The 26,745-nt window shown below is 40.6% G+C and overlaps 1 protein-coding gene across 1 annotated transcript; it reads left to right on the top strand.

Moving 5' to 3' along the window:
* Nucleotides 1-21,616: 21,616 nt before the first annotated feature.
* fam210ab (family with sequence similarity 210 member Ab) lies at nucleotides 21,617-25,601 on the top strand. The gene is made up of 4 exons (XM_005742947.1): nucleotides 21,617-21,776; nucleotides 22,857-23,329; nucleotides 23,724-23,835; nucleotides 24,449-25,601. The coding sequence occupies exons 2-4, from the start codon at nucleotides 22,908-22,910 to the stop codon at nucleotides 24,761-24,763; spliced, it is 849 nt and encodes a 282-aa protein (XP_005743004.1). The 5' UTR covers nucleotides 21,617-21,776; nucleotides 22,857-22,907; the 3' UTR covers nucleotides 24,764-25,601.
* The last annotated feature ends 1,144 nt before the right edge of the window (nucleotides 25,602-26,745 follow it).

Raw genomic sequence — 26,745 nt, 5'->3', positions numbered from 1 at the left:
TTTTTGTCTGAGCCAACCATAACACTATAGTGGCCATACACTATGGCCCTTTCCCCATTTGTACCTAATGGAAAAGGGGCTTTATATACTGCATATCTACAAGGATTGTTTAATATTTCCACTGATTCCATGCTTTGATACATAACTAGTAATAAGCTTCCAAGATCAGCCTTTTGCACGTGCCATGCACCTTTTCATCTCTAAGGATTTCCCTAATTTCTTCAGTTACCAGGAAATATTTACAGTTCATTTAGCTTCATTCGTGTAGCTTTAAAAGGCATTCCATTTACATAACACCACGCTTACATAACACTGCGTTATCTCGAGTTAAATGTGACTGCAGACATGAGCTTGGTGTCAGCTTGTCATACAGCTGCTGGTGGTGGTTTGGTGGGCCAGTCCCTGAGTGCAGTGATCTTTCTGTGCATGCATGACTTAGTTCAAGCTCTTCTATTAAAGTACAGTGGCACTAAAGTCTTCAGGTCTTTGATACATGCTGGGTGTTTTCTGTAAAGCGTACAGATACAGTGAGGTTCATAATTTTTTTTCATCATCTTTGATGGATTTTCTTTCCCTGTTCCTTAAGGACGTGTCTTTTAGGCTGTCTAGCCCTGATAAATTCGAAAACTGCGTTTTGTGTTTGGTTCTATGTTAAGTTGTCTGTTATATGTTATCAAAACACTTGTTCATTTTTTTTAAAGTTTAGCTTGAATTATTCATAGGTCAGTAAAAAAAAAGAAGCTCAAAAACAATATTTTTGAAAAACCTTCAGAAAACCTGGAGAACCACTTTAAAAATTACAAAAAGTCTGGAAGTCTGACTAATTTGAAGCAAAATATAAATAAACAAGAGTTGGGTCAAGACTTTTGCTATGTGTTTCTTACGTGCTAAGTAAATGGACTGATTATTATATAGCACTTCTCTCCCAGAGTACTCAAAATGCTTATACATGTCGTTTTCACTCTTTCGCATCTATGATTTTAAGTGTTTGCTACCTAAAATTGACACACATTCATATGCCCATGGATGCATCGGATTCGCAGACTAGAGGGAGCCAGGGATTGAACCACCAACCTTTCAAACAATAGATGACATGCTCTACCTCTGGAGCTACAGTCACGCCATAAGCTGTTCTTGCATTTTAGTGTCATTTCTGCTAAACTATTCTCTTCTTTCATTATTTGATACTGTCCTGTATTGTATCCTGCTCCTTCATAAGTTGTAATCATGTGTTGTCTTTTAGATTAACACATTTATTTAACTAGGCCCGTGTGCTCACATGCTTGATTTTTTTTTTCTTTTCTGCCTGACCCGTTTGGTTCTTTTGCCGTCAGAATTATTGTCTAAAGGCGAGGAAAGATGCCCAACGGATTTACTTTACCAAATTGGCCATCCCAGCCTTGCCATAATGGTCTATTTGATTCATCTTTTTTTATTTATTTAATTTTTACTTGCTAGATACGGGACAGACTTGAATGAGGAAAAGAAAAGGGAGAAAGGAAGAGGGGGGAAAAACAGTGGAGAAGAGGGACGTGGATAAAGAGCAAAAAAAAAAACCCAAAAACCAACTAAATAAGTACATGCTTGATTTCTGCAGTAGGATGAGTTGCAGCTTTTTGTTGTCTCTTTAAAACTTATAATAAGAAGTTTTGGAATAGCAAATTTTGCTGGTTCACATTTTCACAGTTCTTTATGGCATGACTAAATCTTGTATTTATGTGTGGCTAGCAAGGAGCCTAATGCCATAAAACAACAAAATGAAAATGTCAACGTTATTTGGATGCAAACACATTCCCTCTCAAGTAATCTAGTGTTGCAAAATGATTAAATACTAAAAATATTTGTAGAACTGCTACTTTGGCACCATACCTCATAACATTTTATCATTTGTAAATTGTTTTTATCATTTGGTTGTGGTTGTGGAGTTGATGGTTAACACCAAGGAGTAATCAGCAATGGTGTGGAAAGAACAAAATAAATGATGACATAAAAGACATAGTTTGTTTAATGTTTTGTGGTCATAAGGGATTAACTGGAAAACTTGACACACGAAATACTATAGTGAACTTTATTTTTCCTCTGTATATCTTGGGTAGTTAACTGACAGCGGTACTGTCAGTCAGCTGTCAGTTGCAAGTGTATCAAGTATATCAGGGTTAGTCTGCCTTATAATTGGTAATTAGCAGGTCGTTGCTGGCAGAAATAAATGCCTAAAGAGCCCAAATCTAAATCAAAATATTACTGAAGGTGTTTCAGAGGGCTGACTAACAAAACAAAAACATCTCCATTTAGTATTGATTGCTGCAGCATGGCCAGGAATAGCAGAGGGAACATATTAACATTTACACACTGTTCTATTGCCAAAAGCATTATTCATTACTCTCTATGACAGCATTCTAGCTGGTATTGTTTACACCTCATGAGTGTGACTGTCTGTCAGTGCATCATCGTGGCTAAATGTTGTTCTGTTGTTCTGACAGTTATATAAAGCGAACAACAGCAAACTGGACAAATGAGTGTGGTTCCTGGAATGGCTCAGCCAATGAACATGCAGTCTTTGGTAATGTCTTTGATATGCTGTGATGGTAGTGACTCTCAAAGGAGAGCCAGTGAGAATCAAAAGGAATCAAATCAAATCGATACGTGATATTGATAATGGAATCGGGCTCACTAAATTCTTATCAATTCCTTTATTTCCTTATTCATAATTTGGCCTTATTTTGTAGCAACATGAAGTGGATACCTCGCTGTCCGACAATCCACCATGAACTCACATGGAAAGCAATCGTCTGCTAACCTGACAACAGTGTGACTGAATTTTAGAAATAAAAAGGGTCATTCGCAGGGCTGACTGTGTCCAGTAGTCAGACATGTATAGTAGTGAGCTATATAGTCTTGGTGCACTTCTTTTAGCCCTGCAGTGTCCAGCAGAGGCGGTGTAGCTTTGAAAATAGCGTTTCCCTCCTGCTTCCTCTATCACTCGTATTTTTGCAGACCTGACAAACACCTGCTTGAACCTTAGCTACACTTTCTCAGTATCATATCCTACGACTTTCACAGCTATCATTTGTGCACACTAGCAGAACAACCGAAAAAACAAAAAATGCAATTATGCAATCCTCCCAAAAAAATCCAATGTCTTTTGATTAAAACCAAAAATATTAAAAATACTGTGCTGCAAAAGCATACAAAACAAATACATAGATCCAAACAATTCTACTATGTGACATCAACGTAATGACAGACCAATGACAGACAGCATCCAAAAGGTTTGGCATGGCAACTGGAAACCAAACCATTTGCTCATAATGATACCAGCAAGACACTATGAATGGTAATGATACCAGATAGAGGTCTAAAGAGAGGACACAAAGGGCTAATGGAACAGCCGGGCATTCTGAGTACCCAGTGTCATAGTTTCCCCTCTCAGGTTAAATACAGGTGCTCTTCAGCACGGTCCCTCTCCTGAGAACTCTGCGTTCACTAGAAGGTAATTGATCTGGCCCAATAAGTGGTGCTTGAAATCAGGCTTCTGCAGATGATGAATGAACACAGATGTTCTAGATGCTCTATAAAAGCATACTTCACAGGAAGCAGGTCTCTTATATCTCAGGCTGGTGAAATGAGCCTTATGGAAGCTGAGGGCAAAATCCGTGATAGTAAATCTTGAAGCTAGAAAGACCTGCCTGTAGTCTTGGTATGTATCCTGGAGCTGTTCTGAATGTTCCTAGACTTAGTTAGTATTCCAGTTGTTACATGACTCACCAGCTCACTTTACCGATCAATCAACATGACTCTTGCTTCACTTACTGCCTCTAGGACAAAAAGCTAGTGTCTGGGCCTTGACAAATTCGTGAGAAGTTTCTTTATACTTATTAACATTCACCGGGTTACGAGGCCAACTACGTTGTTTATGGCTGTAGTTTAGCAACATGCTGAACAAGTATATGTGTCACACACATCTTTAGGTAACCTGAATTCCTTCTGCTCTTCAGTCTCACCACTTTAAAGGCTCTCTGACACTTCAGATGCTTTGTAGGTATAATCTACTTTGTCATTATCAGAAAAATCAGGAGAAGTGGAGGACTGAGCATAGTTCTCAGAATGCTATACCCAGAGGACTACAGCATTGATTAGGAAAAGAAAAGCTCATTTATTTTCAGTGCTTGAATTAAAAGAATACATGTGCCTGGTATATTTCTATGAACTCTTGTAGAACACGTGTCATGGTCCTGAGTCTGTGACTCAGTGATTTTGTGTTTGGTGTATTTATTGTTGTTATTATTATTATTTTCATTATTATGTGTGGGCTGTTTTGGGATGGTTTGTGTTTTGGGATTTTGGATGCTGGGTTTCTGGGTTTGTGCTCCCTCTGTTGGTCCCTGGTGTTAGTGTTTCCCTGTCTCATCAGGTTAATCAGGTCCAGCTGTGTCTCCAACCTGTGTGTGATTTCCCAGTGTCTCTCTGTGTATCTGCCCCTCACTCCGATTCTTGGTGATTCCAGGTTTGCTCTTTAGTTTTTCCCAGTTTAGGATTTCTTCAGTAACTGCTCATGCTTCATTGCCCGTTTTTGTCACTCTGCCACTCTGTAAATAAACTCTCACTCGTATCATCTGCCGCTTGCCTGCATTTTGGGTCCTTTCCTCCAACACCACACGGCTCGCCGCGGCAGCCGTATGTGAATGAGACAAGCATATTGTTGCTCAAACATTCTCTTCAGCCTGTAAAAGTAGGCCAAGCTGTAAAGTCTTTGTTTAATATTGTCTGCAACCTCCAAGTCTCCTCAGCTGCCATGTGGGAGCAGACTGACTAGTAAAACAATAAATATAACCTCAGGACTTTTAGCTCGGATCAGTCACTCAGAACCCTGCTGGAGATACAAAGCCACCCATACAGTTCATGCCGTGTGATGATGTTAGATGTGATTAGAATGAAGTAAAACTCATTAAAACGTTACATAATTTCATAAATCAATTAACTGTACTTTTGATAATCTGGTTGTGTTACTACTGTTGTTTTATCCGCTTGAAACTCTCCAGCCATTCTGACATCAGCGAGGGATTTTCACCCTAGAGAACTGATGCTTTTTTTTGGACCGCGGAAGAGTTTCTAAATTATCTGCCTGTCAGGCACCAACACCCATATGGCAGGCAGAAATGAATGTTTTACTTTGGCTTTCTACTCTTTACATAAGAGTTGGTTGTAAGTATGACTTACAATAACACAAAACATTACCCCATGTGTTGTTTGTTGTATCTTGGATTTTGCTCCAAAAACATGTAGAGGAGCCAAGCATTCATCTGGGTTATGTTGTTTATTGTTATTGTTTAATGAGTTCATCTAATTTAAAAAGTAGTTCTGCCAATTAATTTTTCAAATGCCCAAATTGTGTAACAGGTCCAGGAGGCCTGTCCGCAGCAGTGCTTTAAGACAGAGTTGAGCGAGTGGATGCTCAAGTTCGTGTGATTAATGCTCCCTTGTTTGAGTTTGCCTCAGGTTAAGTTTACACATTTTAAGACCAAGGAAAGCAGGGAGATGTCCTCAACTTCAAAGCATCAGCTGCACTCCTTGCCAATTTCCTTCGGGGTCAACCTTCAGGATCAATAAAGTTTTATTGAATTGAATTGAAGTTTGCAAATGAAAAACATCATGTGATACGTACTTGAGATGGTCACAAGCTAAAAGTAGGTACAACACATGAACTGAATCAGTGAGGACATCAGCAGATGATGATGGTCTTTAATCTGGATATCTGGATTTTATGAGCTTAAGAGAATTTATATCAATCACTTTGTTTCAACGTGAAACCTACCCAGACAGCAATCACCCAAATTCATCATTGGGTTTGTTGTCTGCAAGTAAAGCAAAGACGACGGACAAAGAAGCAGCACTGTGGAAATTTGATGGTTACCTATCATATCCAAGAGGATTGCCAAGGGAACAGTACTTTTATATTTCAAGAAAGAATCCCTCTCACTGTGTTGAAGTAATTGGTAATAAATCCTTTCACTTTCACTCTGTTCAGACTGGATCTCACTGGATATATGAAACAGTGTCCATGTCTTTCCAGTTAAAAATTCAACATAATATGAAAGGCTTCAAGCTGCAGTCTCAAGTTTGGGTGAAAGTGAGATCAGCAAGGCCAGACTAAGAGAAATGGAAAACTAATTAGGTGTGACGACACACCACAGCACTCTTCGCACTCATTAAAGCAATGTTTTCCTCTACAGGCCTGGCTGCTTGGTCACTTTAATGGTGTGAACAGATAAATCAGAGATATTCTGTCACTGAAGATCCCAGCCCAGCTTGATCCTAATTAATATTAGTTCGGATTTACGAGGGACTTTTTGTTGTTTGTTATGTTTTTGAAATAGTCCAACAGTTGAGTAAAAAAGAAAACAATCTCCCACCGTGCAGCTATATTGAAGGGAGGAACCGTCCACACTGACCAAACAACTTTTGGACCCGACAGTAAACTTGGTTTTTTGCAATTCACAAGAATCAGGGGGTTTTTTTGTTCATGTGCACAAATGACTGTGTTTATTTCATGTTAGTGAGCACAAATGTGTAAGTAATACATTACGATGGGAAATATGTTTTGTGTTTTTTATGCAGAGAAAGCACAGAAGTGTCATCATTGCCAAACAGGTTTTTTTTTTAAAGATATGACAATCATTACATTTTAACCTAAACCACAGAAGATGTTAATGGCTAAATGTTACAAGGTGACGCCTTCCAGAGCTTTCTTCTATTAAAAGGGAGTTTTTTCTTCCTGTCATCTGATTGTTGGGGTGTTCTCTGTATTATTGTAGGGTCTTTACATTACTATATAAAGCAATGGGATGCAAATGCTGTTGTCATTTGGCGCTATATAAATGCAATTGAATTGAATGTGTATAACTGAAACTCTAGCATCTTCAGCATTAAGGGCAAGAGAACTTACTCATCCACCAACCCTCAAACCTTAAATCTGGACTTCTTCTTGCCTTTTAATCAATACACACAAGAGTGGACTGATGGAAAATCATGTCCACGGACACAATATATTGCAATTTATGTGTCATATTGCAATTTGCTAACCCCTTTCCAATGTGAACATCAGTTAAAGGTCTGAATATATATTTGCAAGAAGTAGGAAGTTAAAATAGATACTTGCTCAATTCAAAGTGTTTAGCTTTAGTTTACTCTGGCATGCCCATCTATTCCAGAATGTACTACAGAAAGCAGGTTTAGCAAGCGTATCCTGAGCTCTAACTTGACAAACCTTGAGAAAAGAAACTTCAGGTTTTAGATTCCAGCACGGCTGGCCTGATTTAGTTCAATCAACTCTGAGATAGGTGTGTGGGTGATGGCTATAAAAAGCTGTCATCACTAGAGCTCCTATGGCAACAGGCAAGGGAAAAAGTCCTCCTGTTTCAATCCACTGGAGGTAGAAGTTATCATATGAGCACATTTTCAGTAGAAGAGGAGGAAAGGTAACAAGACCTCAGTAATCTCTATAAAAGGACTTCTGCAGATTTTGTAGGCCAAGGACAACATTTTTGGTCATGGACGCTTTACGGATTCTGTTTCTAGTCTGTGTACACAGCAAAATCTCCAGTGTCAGTTTTGAAGATTAACAATGGCTAACACTGAGCAGTGCTGATTTTCTAACACTGGAATATTTCTAACATTTTGAGTTGATTTTTGCAACCATTTTTAATCTCAAGGCAGTTACACTGGTTGCCTAGTGGTAGGCAACCTGTCTCCAAACGATCATGGTGTGACTAGGACTGACTTCAATTACGCTCAGACAAGCCATTGAAAGTTTGCAACTGAATGCCATCAAATGTATAAATGCAGACAGATTGTCAACAGGTTGAAATCGAGCAGTGTCAGCACCACTGAACGCAACTGGTCTGTGACACATCTCTTTACAGTAGGTGATTTGACTGCTTACTAACTAATTATGTTCTGGTTATATTCTAATATGAAACCAAGGTTGCTGAATGTTTATGTCACTTTGCAGTCAATCACTGCAGCAAATACATCAGTTATGTGTGGAAAGATTTCCCAAACTTACAGTTAATGGCTGTATTATGGCTCTAGAGGTTTACACCTCTAACTACTTAGCAAAGTATACCCAGTTTGATCCCAGGAGTAGCCACAAATCTCTTGGGGGTAAATCAGGAAGGGTATTTGGTGTGAAAATCTACCAAACTCAAAATATACAGAGCGATGGTGACACCTTGTGGAAAAGGGAGCAGCTTACTGTAGCTTTTAATCGTTGTATTATCCCAAACAGATTGAATGTAATTGTCAACATGACCCCACAAAACCACAGACTGATAACAGATTGAGTCCAGTATTGCCAATTTACTGGTTCCTATATGCGCTAAAGTTGCTTTGAAGATGGCAACTAATTGCAAGTAGTTGCAGACCTAGTCCCCATCTTTGAAGCAACCATTTTAGTCCATTGCACATAGCCACAATACTTTTGGTGATGATGCCGTCTCCAGCCACTGCTCTGTGTGATTGTGGCAAAATAGATGCATCTTGTTAACCAAGCTATTAGCTAGCTAGCTTTAGCATTAGCTAGCTTTCACGATTTTTTGAAATATTTTTACAGCAAAGAGCTTTTCAGTGGATTTGAATTGTTCCAGAGAAGAAGTGCAGCTAAGGTAATAATAGATGAAGAGCCTGTCACTCTCCTATGGTCAACCACAGCACACCTTGGACCTTTCTTTTGATCCTTTTGTGATTGACAGGTGCAAGAACAAACTCTCAGCAGTGTGAGGTGGCTGCTGTGGAAAGAAAAGGTCTGCAATTAACAAAATAAGCGCTTGATGTAAAGAAAAGATTGCAGGTGCTGGTATTTTAAAATCCACTGATGCATCTTAGAAGCAGCTAGGTGCCAATTTAACACATATGGCAGGAAGCTCAAAATTACCATGCAGGCTACTGTGATTGAAGAGTTGGCATAAGTCACTCAAGGCAAAGGCAGACAACAAGAACGACAGCAAAGGCAAAGTAAATGATAACATCTTGAAATTACAACATAAAAGAGGAGTGAGCTCATTTTGTAACTTGCAGCAGAAGCAGATAAATGCTTGTTTGTTCACTAAATAACTAACATCTGTTGTGAGACTTAATAGATTTACTGAGCCATCTTAGTTCAGTTTAGCATACTGAAATGTCTTATCTGTCTTGAGGTAACGTTAAAAACAAACCAAAAAGTGAAGCATCCCCATGATGCCCATTTAATTTTCAAGCATGATCACCCTGACATCATGTGGGTTTGACCCTGCGGGCGCTTTCTTTAAGCTGGAACATTCGAGCTAGAGCCGTTTTCATAGACCCACAGCATGCAGGGTACTCAGGGGAACTCCTGCTAGTGAGATTCTGGCCAGCTCAGGCCAGCTCACCACTCATCTATTATGTCACTTGTTAACACACGGCCCTGGAAACACTGAAAAATGAAATGGCAACGACTGACATACCATAAAAGTCCTCTACTTATGTGGAAAAATAAGTGCAGATCACAGACGTGACATCTGTGATCTGGTCCATTCAATACTGGCTTTTGTCCTTGCGCATGTGTTCAGAATCTTTTAACAACATTATGTTCCGTAAATGATAATTGAGTTCTTAAAATGTTGAACTATTTGCCCACGCAGTCTTTCACAGAGTGGTGAGCTACTCCTCGTCTTTACTCTTGAATGACTCAGCCTCTTTGGTCTTTTTTTTACAGCACGAGCACTTTGACCGCAGACCTGTCAAGTTTAACACTGATGGTTGACCTACAGCAAAGAACCCTTCCAGCCTTAAGTGGGAGACAAATAGCACCTAGATGGTGAACACAGTGGGTCATGTTCCTAAAGACCAGCAGTTGGTGATGACTGATGAAGAGTTAAAGTAAAAGTGCATGTGAGGCTAATTTACTAGGAGAAAAATATCAGACTAAAAGTTACGAGTGGTACGGCTGTGCAGTGATGAGCACTGTCATCCCACAGGAAGAACATTTCTGAAGGTTCCTCCTGTTAGCCGGGGCTTTTCCCTGTGGAGTTAGCCTGTTCTCCCCGTGGCTGTGTGGTTTTCTTTCAGGTACCCTGGCTTCCTCCCACAGTCCAAAGACTGTTAGCTTAATTGGTGATTCTAACTGTGAATGTGAGGGAGATACAGTTGTGGGGAAAAAGAGTTTTCACAGGACTCTGTTGTCCTATGAAAAACATAAATCCAATAATTCAGTAGCTTGTAGAACCCCCTTTTTGCAGCAATAACTTGAAGTAGTTGCTTTTGGTATGACTTCATGAGTCTGTCACATCAATGTGGAGGAATTTTAGCTCACCCTTCTGTATGATATTGCTTTAGTTCATTGAGTTTTATTTGTCCACAGCTCTCTTAACATCCCACCAGAGCATTTCAACTGTTTTGAGGTTTGGATTTTGACTGAGTGATTGCAACACTTTGATTCTATTCTATTCTTTTTTTAGCCATTTTGCTGTAGATGTGCAGTGTGATACTGTATGACCATTTTTGGCCAAGCTTTACCCATCAGATAGATGACTCAAGAATACTTTGGTATACAGAGGAGTTCATTGTGCCCAGGTGCCCAGATCCTATGGCTGCAAAGCAAGTTCAAATCATTAGGTGTTTGTGCTGATAGGCTGTTTTCACTTAATGTGCTATGCATTACGGTCAGACGTTTCCACTCTAGACTCATCTGTGCAAAGGACATTGTTTTTGAATGCTTGTAAGAGTCCTTCTCCTGGCAACCCTTCCAAACCAGCCATACTTGTTCTCTCTATTTCTAATTACACTGTCATGAACTTAAACATTTCACATGCTGAGTGAGGCCTGTAGAGATGCACCTCTTTGGTTTTTTGCAGTATCTTTAAGCCTTGCACAGTATGACATTGGGGGTCAAAACTCATACTCATTGATTATCAGCACCTGGCTGCTACTCACCCTCTTAATTCTTATAAAAGTAGTGAGGGTGGACAAACATAGATTCTCACATGACTGTGACGTGCTTAAAGTGCATAGAATAAAGTGCAGCATGAGCACAATTTGTTGTTATGTTATTTCCAATCTACAGAAGTCCCATTTCCAAGTAAGTAAATGTGACTAGTCTGTTTTAAAGTATAAAAATTATTACTCAAACAGAAAATTAGACTGCTTTTCATACATTAAAATGAGCAGCACTACATCCGTGTTACATCACGTAACACAGCTTTGAATGCATGAGTTATATTAAAAACTGCATTAATGGATCCATCAGCAATCAGAAAAATCTGAAAATTAGTATGAGTCAGCTACTTAAAGTGTTTTTCATTTCCACAGGAGCAGCTTGTGTTTCAGTGCACCGCAGAAAACCTTGCAGCTGCAGTGGTGACTTCTTAGGTTTATCAGCCTGCAGACGGAGATAACGCTAGCACAACAAAACAGAAAGCTTAACATTTTATGCCATAAACGCACTTGAATTATAAACGGTCATATTTCCAAACAATCTCCCTCGACTGCTCAAGAGAGCACAGTTTCTGAGCAGGTGTGAAGATGCCTCAAAGACTCAATCTTAATCTATTGTGCATCACTGTCTGGGTACTGCAGACTGAAGAACCTTGGCAACAAAAAACACATCCACACACACAAAAAGCAGATTCCCACAGTGTGAATTGCTCTGAGATTGCTCGGGTTCACTTTTTAGATTGTATATCGCTCTATAATTTCCTTCAGCCATCATCCGTGCCACTGGTGGCTCAGCAAATACTCCCTTGATACACAGGCTTCCATTTAACCAGTGCTTGTTAGAAACAGTTGCTGCAAATTTGTTAGAAGAAAAAAAAAGTAGAAAAGGATCAATAGAGCAAAGTAGAACAGAATAAATGTGATGACATAAAGCATTTTCTCCCTTTTTTTTAAATCCAAGAAACCTGACCAAGACAGCCCAAACATGGCTCTACCTTTATTTTCCAGATGTGCAGTAACTCCCTCTTGCTCGGTGCATGCGCTTGATCTCCTGCTATCCTGATTTCAGCTACATTCAACCAGGTTTTAAAGTTACAGTGTGTAAAATTTCACCACTATATAAATATAACTAAATAAGCATGTTTATGCAAGTTTTCATGTGTTAGAGCCCTGGCGTTAGTTCAGGAGATGAGATTGAGGTGAGGAGGACGAGGATGACATTTTATCCAGATGCTGGTTGCATCGTCTTCTTTAAATTTTTTTGTTCTTTTTTCTTCTTTTGCTTGGTGGTATAATTACACACTAATCAGTGTATATTCATGAGCACAATAGTCTTTTTTTCTAATAAGTATACTGAAAAAGCAACTCACTGTGCATTTATGGTTCCACTAACTGCTACATGTGACTGTTCTTGGTGCAAAACAAGGTCTGACATTTGTCTTTCGGTGCTTTTTTCCCAGCAGGGCTAAATGAACCTTCAAGCTTGACATTAAAACTTCGCAAAGCAATACTTTAATATGAACTTTTGATTGAATGATTGTGTGAAACATGACAAGACTTGAACATAGTGACAAATGGATATAAAGTTACTGCTGTATTTTTGCAGAATCCTTCCAGTGTATTGGTTTGAAGCCGGTTAATTCTGGTTTATTCTTATCTTGGTCATCACTGTGTGTGTTTCCAACCACAGCCAGCCAAAAAGCTCCCATAATCCTCCCTCTTTAACACCAGACTACATCACCAAAGCAGACCAACACAGTTAGCCGTGGCCAAAAACACCACTTTGAAACAAATTCTGATGCTTGCTTTATATCTGTAAATGTGCTGCAGTAGGTACCAGTATGCTAATAAATATGATTATGAGTTTACATCTTGGTATACTGAAATGTTTCTACTATGAGACATTACAGGCATTTTCTGAACAGTGCACTGTAGTTACCTGACCTCTGTAGCTCTAAGGGAGAGATAAATCCCATTCCTCTAATGTATTTCCTGCTTCAGTGACAGTGGACACTATCTTCCAGGTATTCATTGGGTTGATGTGAGAGCACTGAGGGTCACATCAATTTCAGACTATTCAGTGAGCCGGGGTTTACAGCAGATGAGGAGCATTGTCTGTTTTGTTGAGGAATGAAAAATGTTTTCTCCAGCAGAACAAATCTTTGTGTACCAAGGTCTTATCAGACTTTTCAAATGTACACTTCAGTACAACGACTAAAGCAAAAATGAATGTGTGTTACATGTACATTTTCTTTGGAAATACATTTCTCTTCACTGGGGTTACTTTTTCAAAACTGTTGAGTTTTCTTTGCTGGCATCCAGAAAACAATCATATTTCAAAGAGTGATAAATATCTGTATTTAGAGTAAGGCTCGAGTTTGTCAGGCAGGACACTTCAGTTCATGTCACGTTCTGAAATTTGAGTTTTACACATTGGTTTGCTCTACTTTTAGTAACTGATCAGTTTCTTTGGGTCTCACTTTTACCAAGAATATTTTTTAGGTTTATGAAAAAGATGATAGTTTAACAGTACATTGAATGGGTTCTCCATTCATCTTCCACTTATTCAATTCAGGGTCTTGGTGGCCAAGTGGAGGCGTCACGTAGCGCTCATTCACCCACTCACCGAACATCCTTGTGTTGGCAAACATGTCGCTGTGGGTCTGAACACTGAAGGCTGAAGGTTCCAGTAGAGACCATGTTGCGTGGGGGAGTTGCTTGGGTTTTTTTAGGGCTTTGGAGGGATTTGTATGGTTAAATGGTTTTAATGCAAATATAGGCTTGATGGATGCGTATGGTGATCATTTTAATTATAAATGGTTGCATAAATGGTTAGACAGCTTAATTACCTCTTTGGAAAGTTTGGAAACACCCCTGATGGATTATGAGCAAAGTGTGGCTTATCAGCTGCAGAGTATACAAAGCTGCCAATTACCCAAATACTGCAGTTTGTTTTTGTTGCTGGTATAAGTCACTGGAGCTGCCATGTTAAGCTTCGCAAATTAATTTGATGAATAAATTAAGAAAACTAAACTTGTATTAAATCCCGTCTCTGCCTGCAGTAAGTGTCCCCTGGCAGTGGTCATTTGTCACATCCATGAAGAATCTGCTGACAATAAATTTGGTATATTTAATGAAACCGTACAAAATTTGGTTCTCATATTATGACTGTTTTCCTAGTTATAGGTTCTCCAAGTAGACATTTTTTACATTTTTTCCAGCATTTTTGAGCTGTCATAACTTTTAAGTTTAGGAACAAACTGCGGGAAAATTTTCAGAACAAAAGATTAAAAAATTATTTTGGTCAGCACAGCTTTAGGATTATGATAGAACATATCATAGCTCACGCTGGGTTAAAAGCTGAGGAGAAAAGGTTTGTTTTTAAGCAAGTTTTAGAAACAGCGAGGGATGGAGCCTGCCTGACCTCCAGAGACAGCTCACTCCACATTTTAGGAGCCAAAATCGCAAAGGCTCTATCTCCTTTAAAGGGAAATACACCTGGCAGTCATCAGCATATAAATGAAACAAGAACATAATGCTTTCCAAAAAAAAAAAAAAAAAACAGCCCCAAGTGGCACCAAATACAGAGAGGACCAAGACTGGAACCCTGAGGTGCCCCACAGGGAGGGCAGAGGAAGCAGAGGTAAAATCATCCATTATGACGCAGAAACTCCTTTCAGGGAGTAGCACCTAAACTACTGCAGAGCTGAGCCAGTGATGCCCACCCACTGCTCCAGTGTGGAGATGAGAATGTTATGGTCCACTGTGTCAAAAGTAGCTTTTGGGGTTAGGGTTCCCAGAATCCATTGCTAAAAATATGTAATTAAAAACCCTTAAAAGAGTAGAGTGCTGGGGCGTGTTTTAAAACCAGACTGGAACGCTTCCAAAATTTTGTATTCATCCGGGAAGGCCTCAGCTGGATGTAAACAATTTTTTCCAAAATTCTGGACAAAAAAGGCAACCTGGAGACTAATGTTAGACAAAGTAGAACGGTCAAGGCCAGGTTTCTTCAAAAAAGGTTGTACCACAGCATGTTTTAAATTGCTTGGCACCGCTGGAGGCCAAATTATCATTAATAACATTAAGGATAGAGGGACCAACAGTAGTAAAAACCTCCTTCAGAAGGTGAACAACATCACATGGGAAGCCAAATTGTTTTACACTGGTAAACAGTTTCTCAAGAGAGGAAAGGGAAATAGGCTCCAAGTGATCAAAGACAGCAGGACAGGCGACCAAAATGGACAGATCACGCAGGAAAGAGAAGCACAAGCCCTAGTCTTAACAACCTTGACCAAGAAGAAATTAAGAAACTTATCAGAGTTCTCTAGAAGCTTCCATAGGGACAGGTTCATTAAGAGCAGTGTTAATTTTATTATAAGGGACACTGGGCTGGTGAGAGTGAGCAGCAGTGATGTCAGAAAAATATTTTGCTCCAGCAGTTTTCACAGCTCTTTGATAACAACAACACCAGCTCTCTTAATATCTCAAAAGACACTTGCAGTTTGTCCTTCTTCCACTTTCACTCGTTTCTGCTGCACTCCTGTCTAATGGCACGAGTATGGTCACTTAACCAAGGGTCTGATCTGGGCTTTGATCGCCTGGTTCTGGGCCACAGAATTCAGAAAAGTGTGGCACAAAGAATGAAGATACAGAGAAAACTCCTCAGTGCTGGAAGACAGAGGGCTGCGAGTCCAAAAAGAAAAAAAGGCGGGGAGAAATGAGGAGCAGTCGAAGGGTTAAAAACACAACAGCGCTGAACAGGAGCGCAGGGTTTAGCAGGGTGAATAAAGGAAATGTGGTCTGAAAACACTCCATCACAAATTTCCAGGTTACAAATGGATAAACCATAAAATTAAACAAGGTCCAGTGTTTGCGTGCATTCATGGGTTGGGCCGTTCACCGACTGAGTGAGACCTAAGGCGTCCAGCAGATCTAAGAAGTCTTTTATCAAAAGCTTCCCAGAGGAACAAACATGAATATTAAAATAGAACAATTAAAACGTGCCCATACTGTGACATAATTTCACCCAAGAAATCAGAAAATTCCCATAAAAGATCTTTGTTGTACTTTGGTGGCCAGTCCTCCACGACCCAAGGACCTTGGGGTGTTAAAGTATGAGCCACAGTGGGGTAATCTGGTCTTTAAGTTATGAGGTATGAACCCTGCTTCCGGGTCCAAACTACTCCGCATTTATGAAGGCTATTGTGTTTTTAACATGCTTTAATGCTTTGTATCTTGTTCTATTTAATCTGAATAAGGCCCTAAACAGGCAGCGATCTGTCACGGCCTGGGGGATCGGCGAGACGCTGATCGGCCTTTTCTTCCTTTTCTCTCTCTCCTCCTCTCTGTCGCTGGGGCAGAACTCATTGCGGGTTCACGCCCTCGGCCCACGGAAAGGAACACACCTGATGCCCATCAAGGTGAACGGCATTTAAGCCAGGAGGTGGTCTTCGCTGGATCGTTGTCCACCACGCGTCAGTGCGAGTCAAGCTACAGCTCAAGATAAGTCAAGTGTCTTTGTGAATATCGTACTCATTCCTGTTTCCTCTTCTACAGACCCCCTGGATTACCTTTCCCATGCGAATCTGTGTGTCAAGTGTGATGAAAGGAACTGCCGTCGTGAATGTGGAGAGTTGGAGAGTGAGTGGTCCCCCCTTTGGATTTCCCCCGGAGCCCCTTCCCTCACATTGTTGTATATAGCACTGCCCTGCACTTCCTGCATATACAGCTGGTGAACTCTGTAAATAAACCCTTGTGTTCAGCTGATTCAGGAGTCCTGCGTTTGAGTCCCCTGCATTGAACCTTAACACGATCACTGTCGGCCTCTCTCAGTTTTTAAAACCTTACAATGTAACTACACCCCAGCCCATAAAGTAGTATCTTAATGACTAACCTTGTATTGTAGATGCATTATCTCAGTTGTTCTAAGTAAGAACGTTTAGATTAGAGGTTGTTAGATTAGAGGTTGTTAGATTATAGATTTCTATGGACAAAAACAACTTGATAACAAACGATGGTTACATCATGAGCAAGGACGTACATAGGAGGACTTGACGAACCAAGTGATACATTATTTCAGTCTCCGTTCAGAAGAACTTTGCCAGCACAGGGATCTTACCTCACAATATAAAATGCCTCGAGGCAATCTGTTGTTGTGATTTGGTGCTACATAAATAAAATTGAATTAAATCGAATTGAACATGAAAAATTCCTTTCCAGGCAGCTGGCACACTCACAGATTTAGACCTTTGTTAGCATGGGTGTTAATGGTTCTGTGTGTATGTGAATGCCTGGACTGTAGCAAGGATTTTGCCAGCTATTTCTCGAGGCACTGACCACAGCCAGCAGGTGATGTCATACCCGTTGAAATTTGTGATGTCTGGCCCTTTCCATTATTTTCTGTTGTCCCTTTGCAGAGATCAAGGACAAACTTGGGTTTTGACAGAATTCACCCAAACCTGAGACTTTTACATGTGTAGTGTGGTGGTTGGTTTGCCAGAAGCACAGAGAGTGGGCTGAACTGAAATGTTTAAACTTTAGTGAAGGTTTTGATTCTGTATGTTTCTCACATCACCCTGTTATATTTAACGGTGCTTCAAAAGACACGGCTAGAAGTTGACATTGCAGTTATACAGCTGAAAGATGCAACAAACAACAGGTGGTGGATCAGGTCGTAGTCAATATAGAAATTAAACATCAATGACAGCTGGATGATAAGAGGTTTAGAGGTATATTTTAAAATGCTGGACGCTTTTTACACCGTACTGTTTGCATGATGAAAGTAGAGGGCACCCTAACATTTTATATTGGACAATTAATTAGTCCTCTCATTTTCAAGCTTCAAAGGGCATGGTTGATTCAAGGCATCAAGAGGCCATGGAGCACGCTTGTCCAGACAGTCTGAATCCATAAATACAGATCCCTTTCCTGCTTTGACCTGCCGCTTTACAGATGAAGAGAAGAAAAGTTGGGAAAGTAAAAGTTTCTCAAAAGGACACGACAGAAGTCACAGAAGATGTGCCTCATCTAAGAGTGTCGCCTAACAAGTTCCAGTGGAACAGATGCACATAACACGGTGCCCTGTGCCAAAAGATTCCAAATTAGATGACGAATATGCACATTAATTAAACCTAACTGCTTCCCTTGCCATCAGCTTTTCACCAGAGAACTGTGAAATGTTTCAGGACCATTAGCAACGCAACAAAGCCAGCACAGACATGCCAGCAAGTGTGAAGACCAGCCCTGAAAATTATACTAAGTCATAAGTAAATGGCATCTACATGGCCTCAACTTGCTCATATTGCAGTGCTTATATAATCAAAGACAGCAAGCGAAATGAAGCCAGTGAAAGCAGCCTCCTCCCAGCCCAGTTCCTTAATCTTAATTATGCAAATTCTCATTACCATTGATCAACAACCACTGACTAAAACCCACTGATCAAAGCCCACTGATCAATGGCCAAGAGTACCATTCACAGAGAGTTGGGGAATGGCTGCAATCACAGCATTGTAAGCATTGTCACATGTATGAGAACACAGAAGAGTTTGCATCCATTATCTCCATTTAACCAGGACACGCTGGAGATGTCTGAGGAGAGATCATCTAAAGCAGGAAACCTGGACGGAGGCATAGTGAGAAACTTGAAACCAATAGATGTAAAACTAACATTAACATTATTTTTCCTATTAGTTATCAGCAGTAAACACCGTGTTGTCAGAACGTATCCTCAGACTGGGAGGCTTCATTGCTCCGGGAAAGTCTTATTTCATTATTACTGTTTTGAATATATTAGCTTCTTGGTGACTGAGTGCATCAGAAAGCTTGGCATTATGCAAAGTACTGGTAACAGGTGAGATATCATGCGCTGCTGACACATTTGCATGCATTTTATTGCACCTGGGTCACTCACCTGTGTACTCCTATTCAAATTATGCTCTTTGCACTGCAAACCAAACCGATGCTTTCTGACTGTTGCACGGGCCGTTTTTTACTGATATTTAACTATTTGTATACACATTATATATATATATATATATAAACTACTGTTTAATGTGCAAATACTGTGTAATTGTCCAAACTCTAAGTATAGAATATACATTAAAGATCTAACAACTGTGACATTAGCCGTTGCATTTGTGGACTTTATCTTTCTGGCTGTCACCATCTTCTTTTTCTGGAGTGAGAAGTGACCATATTTAGACCAGAGAATGCTAAGCAACAACACTAGACCGTAAGGGTACAATGCAAAGACACAGATACCTGCTAATTCATGCCAAGTAGAAGACAAATAAACAAGAAATCCACTCACCAAAACTGAAGCACAAACTTCATGAACAGACTGTCTTTTACAGCAAGCCACATTATCATAATTATTTCATTCTGTCTCTCAGCGCTCACTTTTTCTCTCTCCTCTGTTTCCCTTCACCCCTAACTGGTCACAGCAGATGGCTCTACCTCCCTGAGGCTGGTTCTGCTGGAGGTTTCTTCCTGTTAGAAGGGAGTTTTTCCTTCCCTGCATTGCCAGGGGCTGCTCAGAGGGGATCGTCTGATTGCTGGGGTTTTTCTAACATTGAAGGGTCTTTACCTTACAATATAAGGTGTCTTGGGGTGACTATTGTTGTGTATTGGTGTATAAAAATGAAATTGAATTGAACTGAATTGAGTATGTGCTTTTTAAAAAAATTTAAAATTATCATTTTATCATAGGAGTCCATGGGCACTGGCACCAGCCTCAAGAAGCCTTTGGAGGAATTGCACTTTTTGGGGGCCCTTTTGCTTTGGCTTCATTTATTTCACTGCTTTGCCCCCAGCTATGTTTCCCAGCTAGGCTGCCCACTGTCATATTCATAAAACTAATTTAAGAGAAGTCTTGTTGTGTAATAAGATTGATTATTACGCTGGATGCATTCGAAGATGGCAAAAATGTAATCTACAATATGCAACATCCAGACAACATGTGGAATTTAAACCATGATAAATCGGCATTAAGAGATCCAAGAAAGCACTCCCCCACAACGCTGCACCCTGCTCTTGCATCCTGCAATGTTACCACAAGGTTTTTTTGCGTCCATGAATTCATGCTGTTGTTTCCAGATTCTGGGTGCAGCATCTGCAGAAATGGCGAGGCATCAGCACAGTCTTTATGCTGTCTAGCTTTGACAATGCTGTGCTGATGACTACCTTAGAGTTCTTAGCTGGCTGCTGTAGTAGACCATTCATGAAAAGAAAGGCTCAATGCATTACATTGAACACTGGGGAAAAGAATATAATAGCAAGAGTTTTGTATTGCTTATGAGTGACATTGACCATATACCAATAGGTATTGCGGAATTGCACTGTAAATATATAAGACTAAAACTGTGGATCAGTGAGGATGTTGAGGTGTTTTAGTGTGCTTTTATCAACCAATTAGAAGTGTTGGAAACTGCCAAATATCACTGTGTGTTTGATTTAAATTGCAGACCTAAAGCTTTAGAGCTTTAGGCTAAAAAATCATCTCAGTTTTTAGAGCTATGTGAATGAGAACTGACTTCTGCTGTTTCTGCTATTTCACAAACATGTATCAATATTTCCAGTGACTGACATAAAAGGATTTATTACAGCATATTTAAAATAATATATTTACATAAGAGAACATGGAGTTCAGGAACCATGGTATCCCAGCAGTCGTGGTATGTATGACTGATTCCTCTGCTCTGTGAGCTGTTCGTCACATATCAAACACCACAGATGAAATTCTTCTGTGGAACACAGGATTAATGTGATTTGTCCTCAAACTGGATTAGCTCAGTTCCAGGTGTGCTTATGCCTCAATCACAGATTCCTCCTGCAGATTTGCAGGGAGACCCTTCTTCATCCCTTTATCAGTGGATATCTGCATTCTGCTGAGTATCCACAATAAGGAGACTGAATCCTAATAAGCAGATATAGTCAGCTAATTATTGACCACAAGTAAATACGGGAAATAACTAAAGCCAAGCCAAGTTACCCAAAGCATAATTGCATTTATTAGAAACAACAAAATATACAAAACATAACAAAAAATGTCTAATTAACATGTACTCTCTGTATACTGCTACTTTTGGCTGTGCATTACAAACACACTGGCTCCTTTCATGTGAGCCGCCCGCCCTCTGTTGGTGACAGTCGTGTATTACAGAACGCCGATGCGCTAAAGGTCACGTTTCTTTATGTTAATATGTAATAAAACATTTTTACGCCAAGAAAGGCTTGTCTGCGTTTAGGCGGGGTCTTTGTATTTTGTTTTGTTTTTTCATAAGTTGAAAATCTATCGAGATTAGTCATATTAATGTTTGTCGTTTATATGTTTATAGCACATTTAATTATAACAGCAACGTTGACAAAATAACTAGTAAAATAACTTATAATATTAATGTGTTTCATATATGGCAATCAGGCTAATAACTGCAGACTACATGAAGTCTTTGTTTGTTCTGGGTTAAGCCTATAATTTAATTAAACAAGCAGACGTAAACAAGAACTTTTTGTTTGACATTAATGGATTAACAAAGCCCAATGTGTCCGTGTTTGAAGGCCACACGTTGTTTACCGTGAGGAAAAAACAAACCACTGGCCAACTTCATGATCAAGAAAAAAAATCTACCGCTATCAACGCTGGGAAATGTATTTTTAGCATGTCTTTGGACCGTCGCAGTCGGGAGAACTTCATTTCCCATCAGTCTTTGCGCACTTAGGGTTACACGCTGCTCTCCACCACGCAGTCAGAGCTGTTGAAACGATAACTGTGGTTCTTGAACGACATAGCTCGCATGGCCCTCCGGTTTGAGGAGTGCAACACCTAAATTCTAGTAAGTGCAGTCAGCTTTCTGTCCACTCCTTTAGTATTGTTTATTCACGTACTGGTTAGTTATTGCTTGCGTGAGTTAGCAGAGCAACTAGCTAACAGGCTAACGTTAACCGTCAGAAGCCGAAGTTGGCAGCTGTTCAGAGTTTGGCTTTAGCACACGGCTGTCGGTCAGTGTCTAAGCTAGACTAGCTGTCTGCTGTAATGAGTGAAGCCTCTTTGCTTCGCCACCCGCTAAAGACCCACGTAGTTATATGGGAACTAAAAGCTGCGTCCTGTTTGTCCTCAGGACACAACTGTCCAATGTCAGCCACCCTAAAATAGACCCCTGTGAAAATCTTCCATTACTGTGACTCAACATTTCCGGGTGCAGCTTGTAAAATAAGTCACGAGGAATGTCCGCCGTCGTACGGTCTATTTGGGTGCTTTTATTTTGAGGACCGTTGTTGTGACTTCCCGTCTAATTGCAGTACTTTCACATAGCTTGGGTTTGGCTAACTGTAGGTAGGTCAGCTAAAATGTGCTGTCATACAGCAGTCACTTAGCTCAGTTTCTGCAGCTCCACATAAGAAACATAGATTAATATCTTTAGGAAGAACTCCCTGCATGCAGCGCTCACTCACCAGTTTCACTTTAGGTGCTGAGTTTATGGTTCTGCTGTCATTAAGCAGGGTTTGTTCGGGACCTTTAATCTGTGGCATCCTTGGGGAAGATAACATTACAGCTACTGCATGAAGGGACTTAGATCAGGGCTGTTTAGTACACAGCATAGATAACCCAGAGTGCCCAGCACGTTTCAGTGCATTTCAGACTGAAAATGGAGCTGAAATTAGTCACTTTACAAGTAAATACTTTGATAATTTATTAGTTTTTCACTGAAGGAATATTTTTATGCATGTGTTTAGAAAGAAGGGTGTTGGATTTTTGTTTCTCTTCTTGTTGTTGAATCTTTAGGTTTTGAGTCCTTGATGGACCCAAATAAGCAGTTTAAATTGGCAACTGTGGATGAGCATTTCATAGATTAAATGATTATTAGGTTAATTAGATTACAATTTAAAGTGCCTTTCTCTGTCTGATCCTGCAGTCTGTGGTTGAACATCACAGCTGAAAGGAGGAGGGCGAAGAGAGGAGGAGGATGATCATGCAGCGCATCCTTACTCATGGGACACTCCGACGGGTGGCGGCGGTGCGCCCACTGCTGCTGGGCATCGCCGTCCCCGACACCCCAGTAGCATTTTGTTGGCACGCCCTCCGTCAGTCGCCACCTGTTGGCCAGCGTTGGCTCTCCACTTCGGCCGTCAGCACAGCAGCACACCAACCAAAGCACCAGCCGGCACAGGGGGAGCCGCAGTCTGACACCACGACGCCTCAGACACAGGACAACCCGGGAGAGAAAGCAGCACCTGATCCTGCAGAGGTGGACCCTCTTCAGGACAAGTCCATCGGCCTGTTCCAGAGGTTCAAAAGGACCTTTAAACAGTATGGGAAGGTGATGATCCCTGTGCATCTGGTGACTTCCTCTGTTTGGTTTGGAACCTTCTATTACGCTGCTATGAAGTGAGTGGTGCTCTGCTTAAATGACTTTATTTTGATGTTTATGAAGGACTAAATGTTAAATCTAATTCTGATGTGCCATATCATCAAGAGATTATTATGCTTTTGTTGTTGACTCTGCTACTGTTGCAGTGGGAGGTGCTTTGAGTTTTAAATAATGAGGTCAGTGCATTGTGAGAAATCCTGTGAGCTCAAAGCTCAGGCCTCAGACTGCACCTGTCACAGGCTGAGCAGTAACAAAGTGCCTAGAGATAAAGTTCCACACTGGTACAATGTTGAGTTTTCTGTTATGTGGAGCCACTGTTTTAATGATCGAATGTTTCATAGGTCAGCGTTAAGTTTTGTAACAAACAAAAAAACATTGATATGAAAATATGGGCTTTTTTTGCTTCCTCAGGGGTGTGAATGTAGTGCCATTCCTGGAGATGATTGGTCTACCAGAGTCACTAGTTGGCCTTTTAAGAGACTCATCGAGTGGGTATGCGCTGACTGCATATGCCATGTACAAGGTAAATTAATTCCAGACTACGTTTAAATTGACTCCCTGCGGCATACCTGCTTCTTACTTTCAAAGCACTTTATAACCTTGCTCCCCCTTATTTATCGGATCTTCTCCATACGTACTAACCCCGTCGTACACTCCGCTCTTCTTCAGCTTCCCTTCTGTTTGTGCCACCTGCTCACCCGACTCAGAGCCTTTAGTTGTTCTGCCCCTAGACTTTGGAATGCACTTCCACCAGATCTCTGAACTACAAACTCTCGCTCCACTTTTAAATCGCATGTTATGATCGCATTTAACTCATGTAGCGCTCCACTTGTGTTCATTACTTATTTACAGGGTCAGACTACTTTCTTTATGTGAGCTAGTTTGACCTAGCAAGAAACTAGGTCAAACTCTGTTCCCAGTTAGCTCTGGGAACAGGGCGAATCATGGCGCTAATTCGCCCAGTAATGGTACTGGGAACAAAGGTTTTAAACAAGCGTGTCATTATCCCACTCCCACACCAGTCACAACCACTGAACCTGGATCCTTTGTTTGGAGCTGTTCTGTCTCGTTGTACATATGAAAAGCACATACGGTGTATTTAAACTCACTGATGGGTTTTTTTTTCTCTCCTACAGATCGCAACCCCTGCTAGATACACGGTGACTCTGGGCGGCACGTCACTGTCCATTCAGTATCTCCGCAAGCACGGCTACTTATCCACACCGCCACCAGTTAAAGAGTACTTCCAGGACAAAATGGAGGAGACGAAGGAGAAACTGACAGAAAAGATGGAGGAGACAAAGGAGAGATTTTCAGAGAAAATTGAGGAGACAAAAGAACGCTTCAATGAGAAAATGGAAGAGACGAAAGACAAGTTCTCTGAGAAACTACAGGAGACCAAAGACAGAGTCTCTGAGGGAAAAGCCTTCTTTCAAAAGAAAAACGATTAGAGAATCATGTCTACAGGTGGTGTCTCTGAAAATATGGTCATGTTGTGATCTCAAAATGATGTACTGAGTAATGTGGGAATCAAATGGCAGATGGTACCTCTGAGACTGGAAGGAGGAGAGAGATGCTGCACTATCCCTGTCCTGAAACCCTCCTCACACCTCTCAGTCATGTTTTCTGTTTAAGTGTCCAGTCGAGTCCCTTTCTGTCTGAACTCTGCCTCCCTGCACTAGATAGCAGCTTAGTGGACTGCTGGCAATGCTACCTTCTGACACTGTCATCTCAGACTGGATTTGCACACACTCAAGTAATCTGTACTCACTCTGTTGGCTCTTTAAAGAGGAGCACTGTTCTTGTTTCTCTTGTCACACCCATCAATACAGAAAGGGGGGGGTGGGGGGGGGGAGGTCTGGGCTTCAGAGATATAAACAATGTGTCCGTGTAATAACAGCACCTGGAGAGAGCAGTGCTAATCATTGTAGCTGTTAGGGAATAAAACTTGAAGCTCATCTGTGTGTACTAGTCCATTAAAGCCTTTCTCAAGGCTCAGAGTGTCACCTGCTGTCTTTTCTAATGAGAGATAAATGAAAGTTTTCTAATGTATTTTCATTTGATAGCCAAAGCTAATGTGTGACAGCGTTTCAGTGTTCGTGTCACTGTTAGGGCAGTAGTGAGTAAATGTGCAGTGCATAAAGCATGTATGAGCTGCACACACAGTGTCACACATGAACAGCAAGAGGGTCTTCATGACTTTTGCACAACGACACATTGGTTTTGTCAGGAATTCACACAGATGTCCACTGTAAACAACAACAGAATAAAAGTCAAGTGCTAACCAAATGATGTTTGAAACTTGAAGTGTGTGTTTTATGTAATGTGACAGTGTGTTCTCTGTGCTTCAGCTTTCCCTCACAGTCTAAACAGGTTAATTAGTGTTAATTAGTCTTTGTATATAACCAGAGCGTGGATGTGGACATAAATAGTTGCTTCTGCAGTGATTTCCAGTTCTGGCATGTTCCATTAATGGATTAGAGGTAAGATGATGGGATGTCTCTGTACCTAAACTGACTCCATGTCTTACTCGTACTCGGGTTTCCCGGCTATTATCCTTCTGAGCAAATGTTAATCAGTGTTAGATTTTTTTTTCTCTTTTGCTGCATTTTGATGATCATGTGAGGTGTCATCTCCCTTTTCAGGTTTTACAGAGATTGCAGAAGAGATTAAACATAAAATGTCCCGTGATAGGTAGAAGTGCTTGTGTGAATGAGGCATGTTGTATAGCCAGGACCCTGCAGAAGAGAATGAGTGGATGTAACAGATAATGTAAGCAGGAATAAATAAGTGCTAACAGACAAACATGCAACCACACCAAAAACAGAACCTCCCTCGCATTTCCAATAACGGATGATTTTTTTTTGGCACTTTAAGCGTTTTTACATTTCCTTCTTGTTTTTGATTAAACATTAGTGCTAACAAACTTTAATCAAAAATAGGAAGGAAATATAAAAACGCTTAATGTGCCAAAAAATCAAATTATTGCAGCTGCCAAGGAGCTCTGTAGCTCAAAAGTTTTGAATGAATTCTGATAAAACTTTGTAGTGTTACAGAGGGGGGACTGTGTTAACAATCCGTTAAACCGTGCCATACATCCAGGCTCTTCAAGGTCAGCAACTTGTTGGTCAAAAGCTTGCAAAAAACAAACCTCAAACTATGATTCTTCAAGTGTTGTTTGTATTGTCAGCAAATAGGAAGTACCATACAGAGATTTAAAATATCACGACACCATGGTCCTCAGCCAGAAAGAGCGGAGAAGTTTAAGGATCTCTGGCTCTTGTTCAAGAGTGAGGAGAGAAGGGAGCAGGAGATCGACAGACAGATTGGTGCTGCAGCTGCAGTGATGTGGATGCTGTCACGGTCCGTCATGGTGATGTCACATTTGAACTCTGACCTCTCCTTCAAGGTCAACAGATTGAGCTCAAGGTCA

Source organism: Pundamilia nyererei, unplaced genomic scaffold (genome assembly GCF_000239375.1).
Source record: "Pundamilia nyererei isolate P.nyererei 1_Seehausen unplaced genomic scaffold, PunNye1.0 scaffold00125, whole genome shotgun sequence".
NCBI classification, from domain to species: Eukaryota; Metazoa; Chordata; class Actinopteri; order Cichliformes; family Cichlidae; genus Pundamilia; species Pundamilia nyererei.
Note: the sequence above shows the minus strand (reverse complement) of the source record. Positions and strands in the feature narration are given on the sequence as shown.

Bases quoted from the DNA above. Each gene is read 5' to 3' on its own strand.
- fam210ab (XM_005742947.1), top strand. From the start codon at position 22,908: ATGATCATGCAGCGCATCCTTACTCATGGGACACTCCGACGGGTGGCG. The intron at 23,330-23,723 runs GTGAGTGGTGCT...TTGCTTCCTCAG, and splicing joins TTCTATTACGCTGCTATGAA to GGGTGTGAATGTAGTGCCAT. The intron at 23,836-24,448 runs GTAAATTAATTC...TCTCTCCTACAG, and splicing joins CTGCATATGCCATGTACAAG to ATCGCAACCCCTGCTAGATA.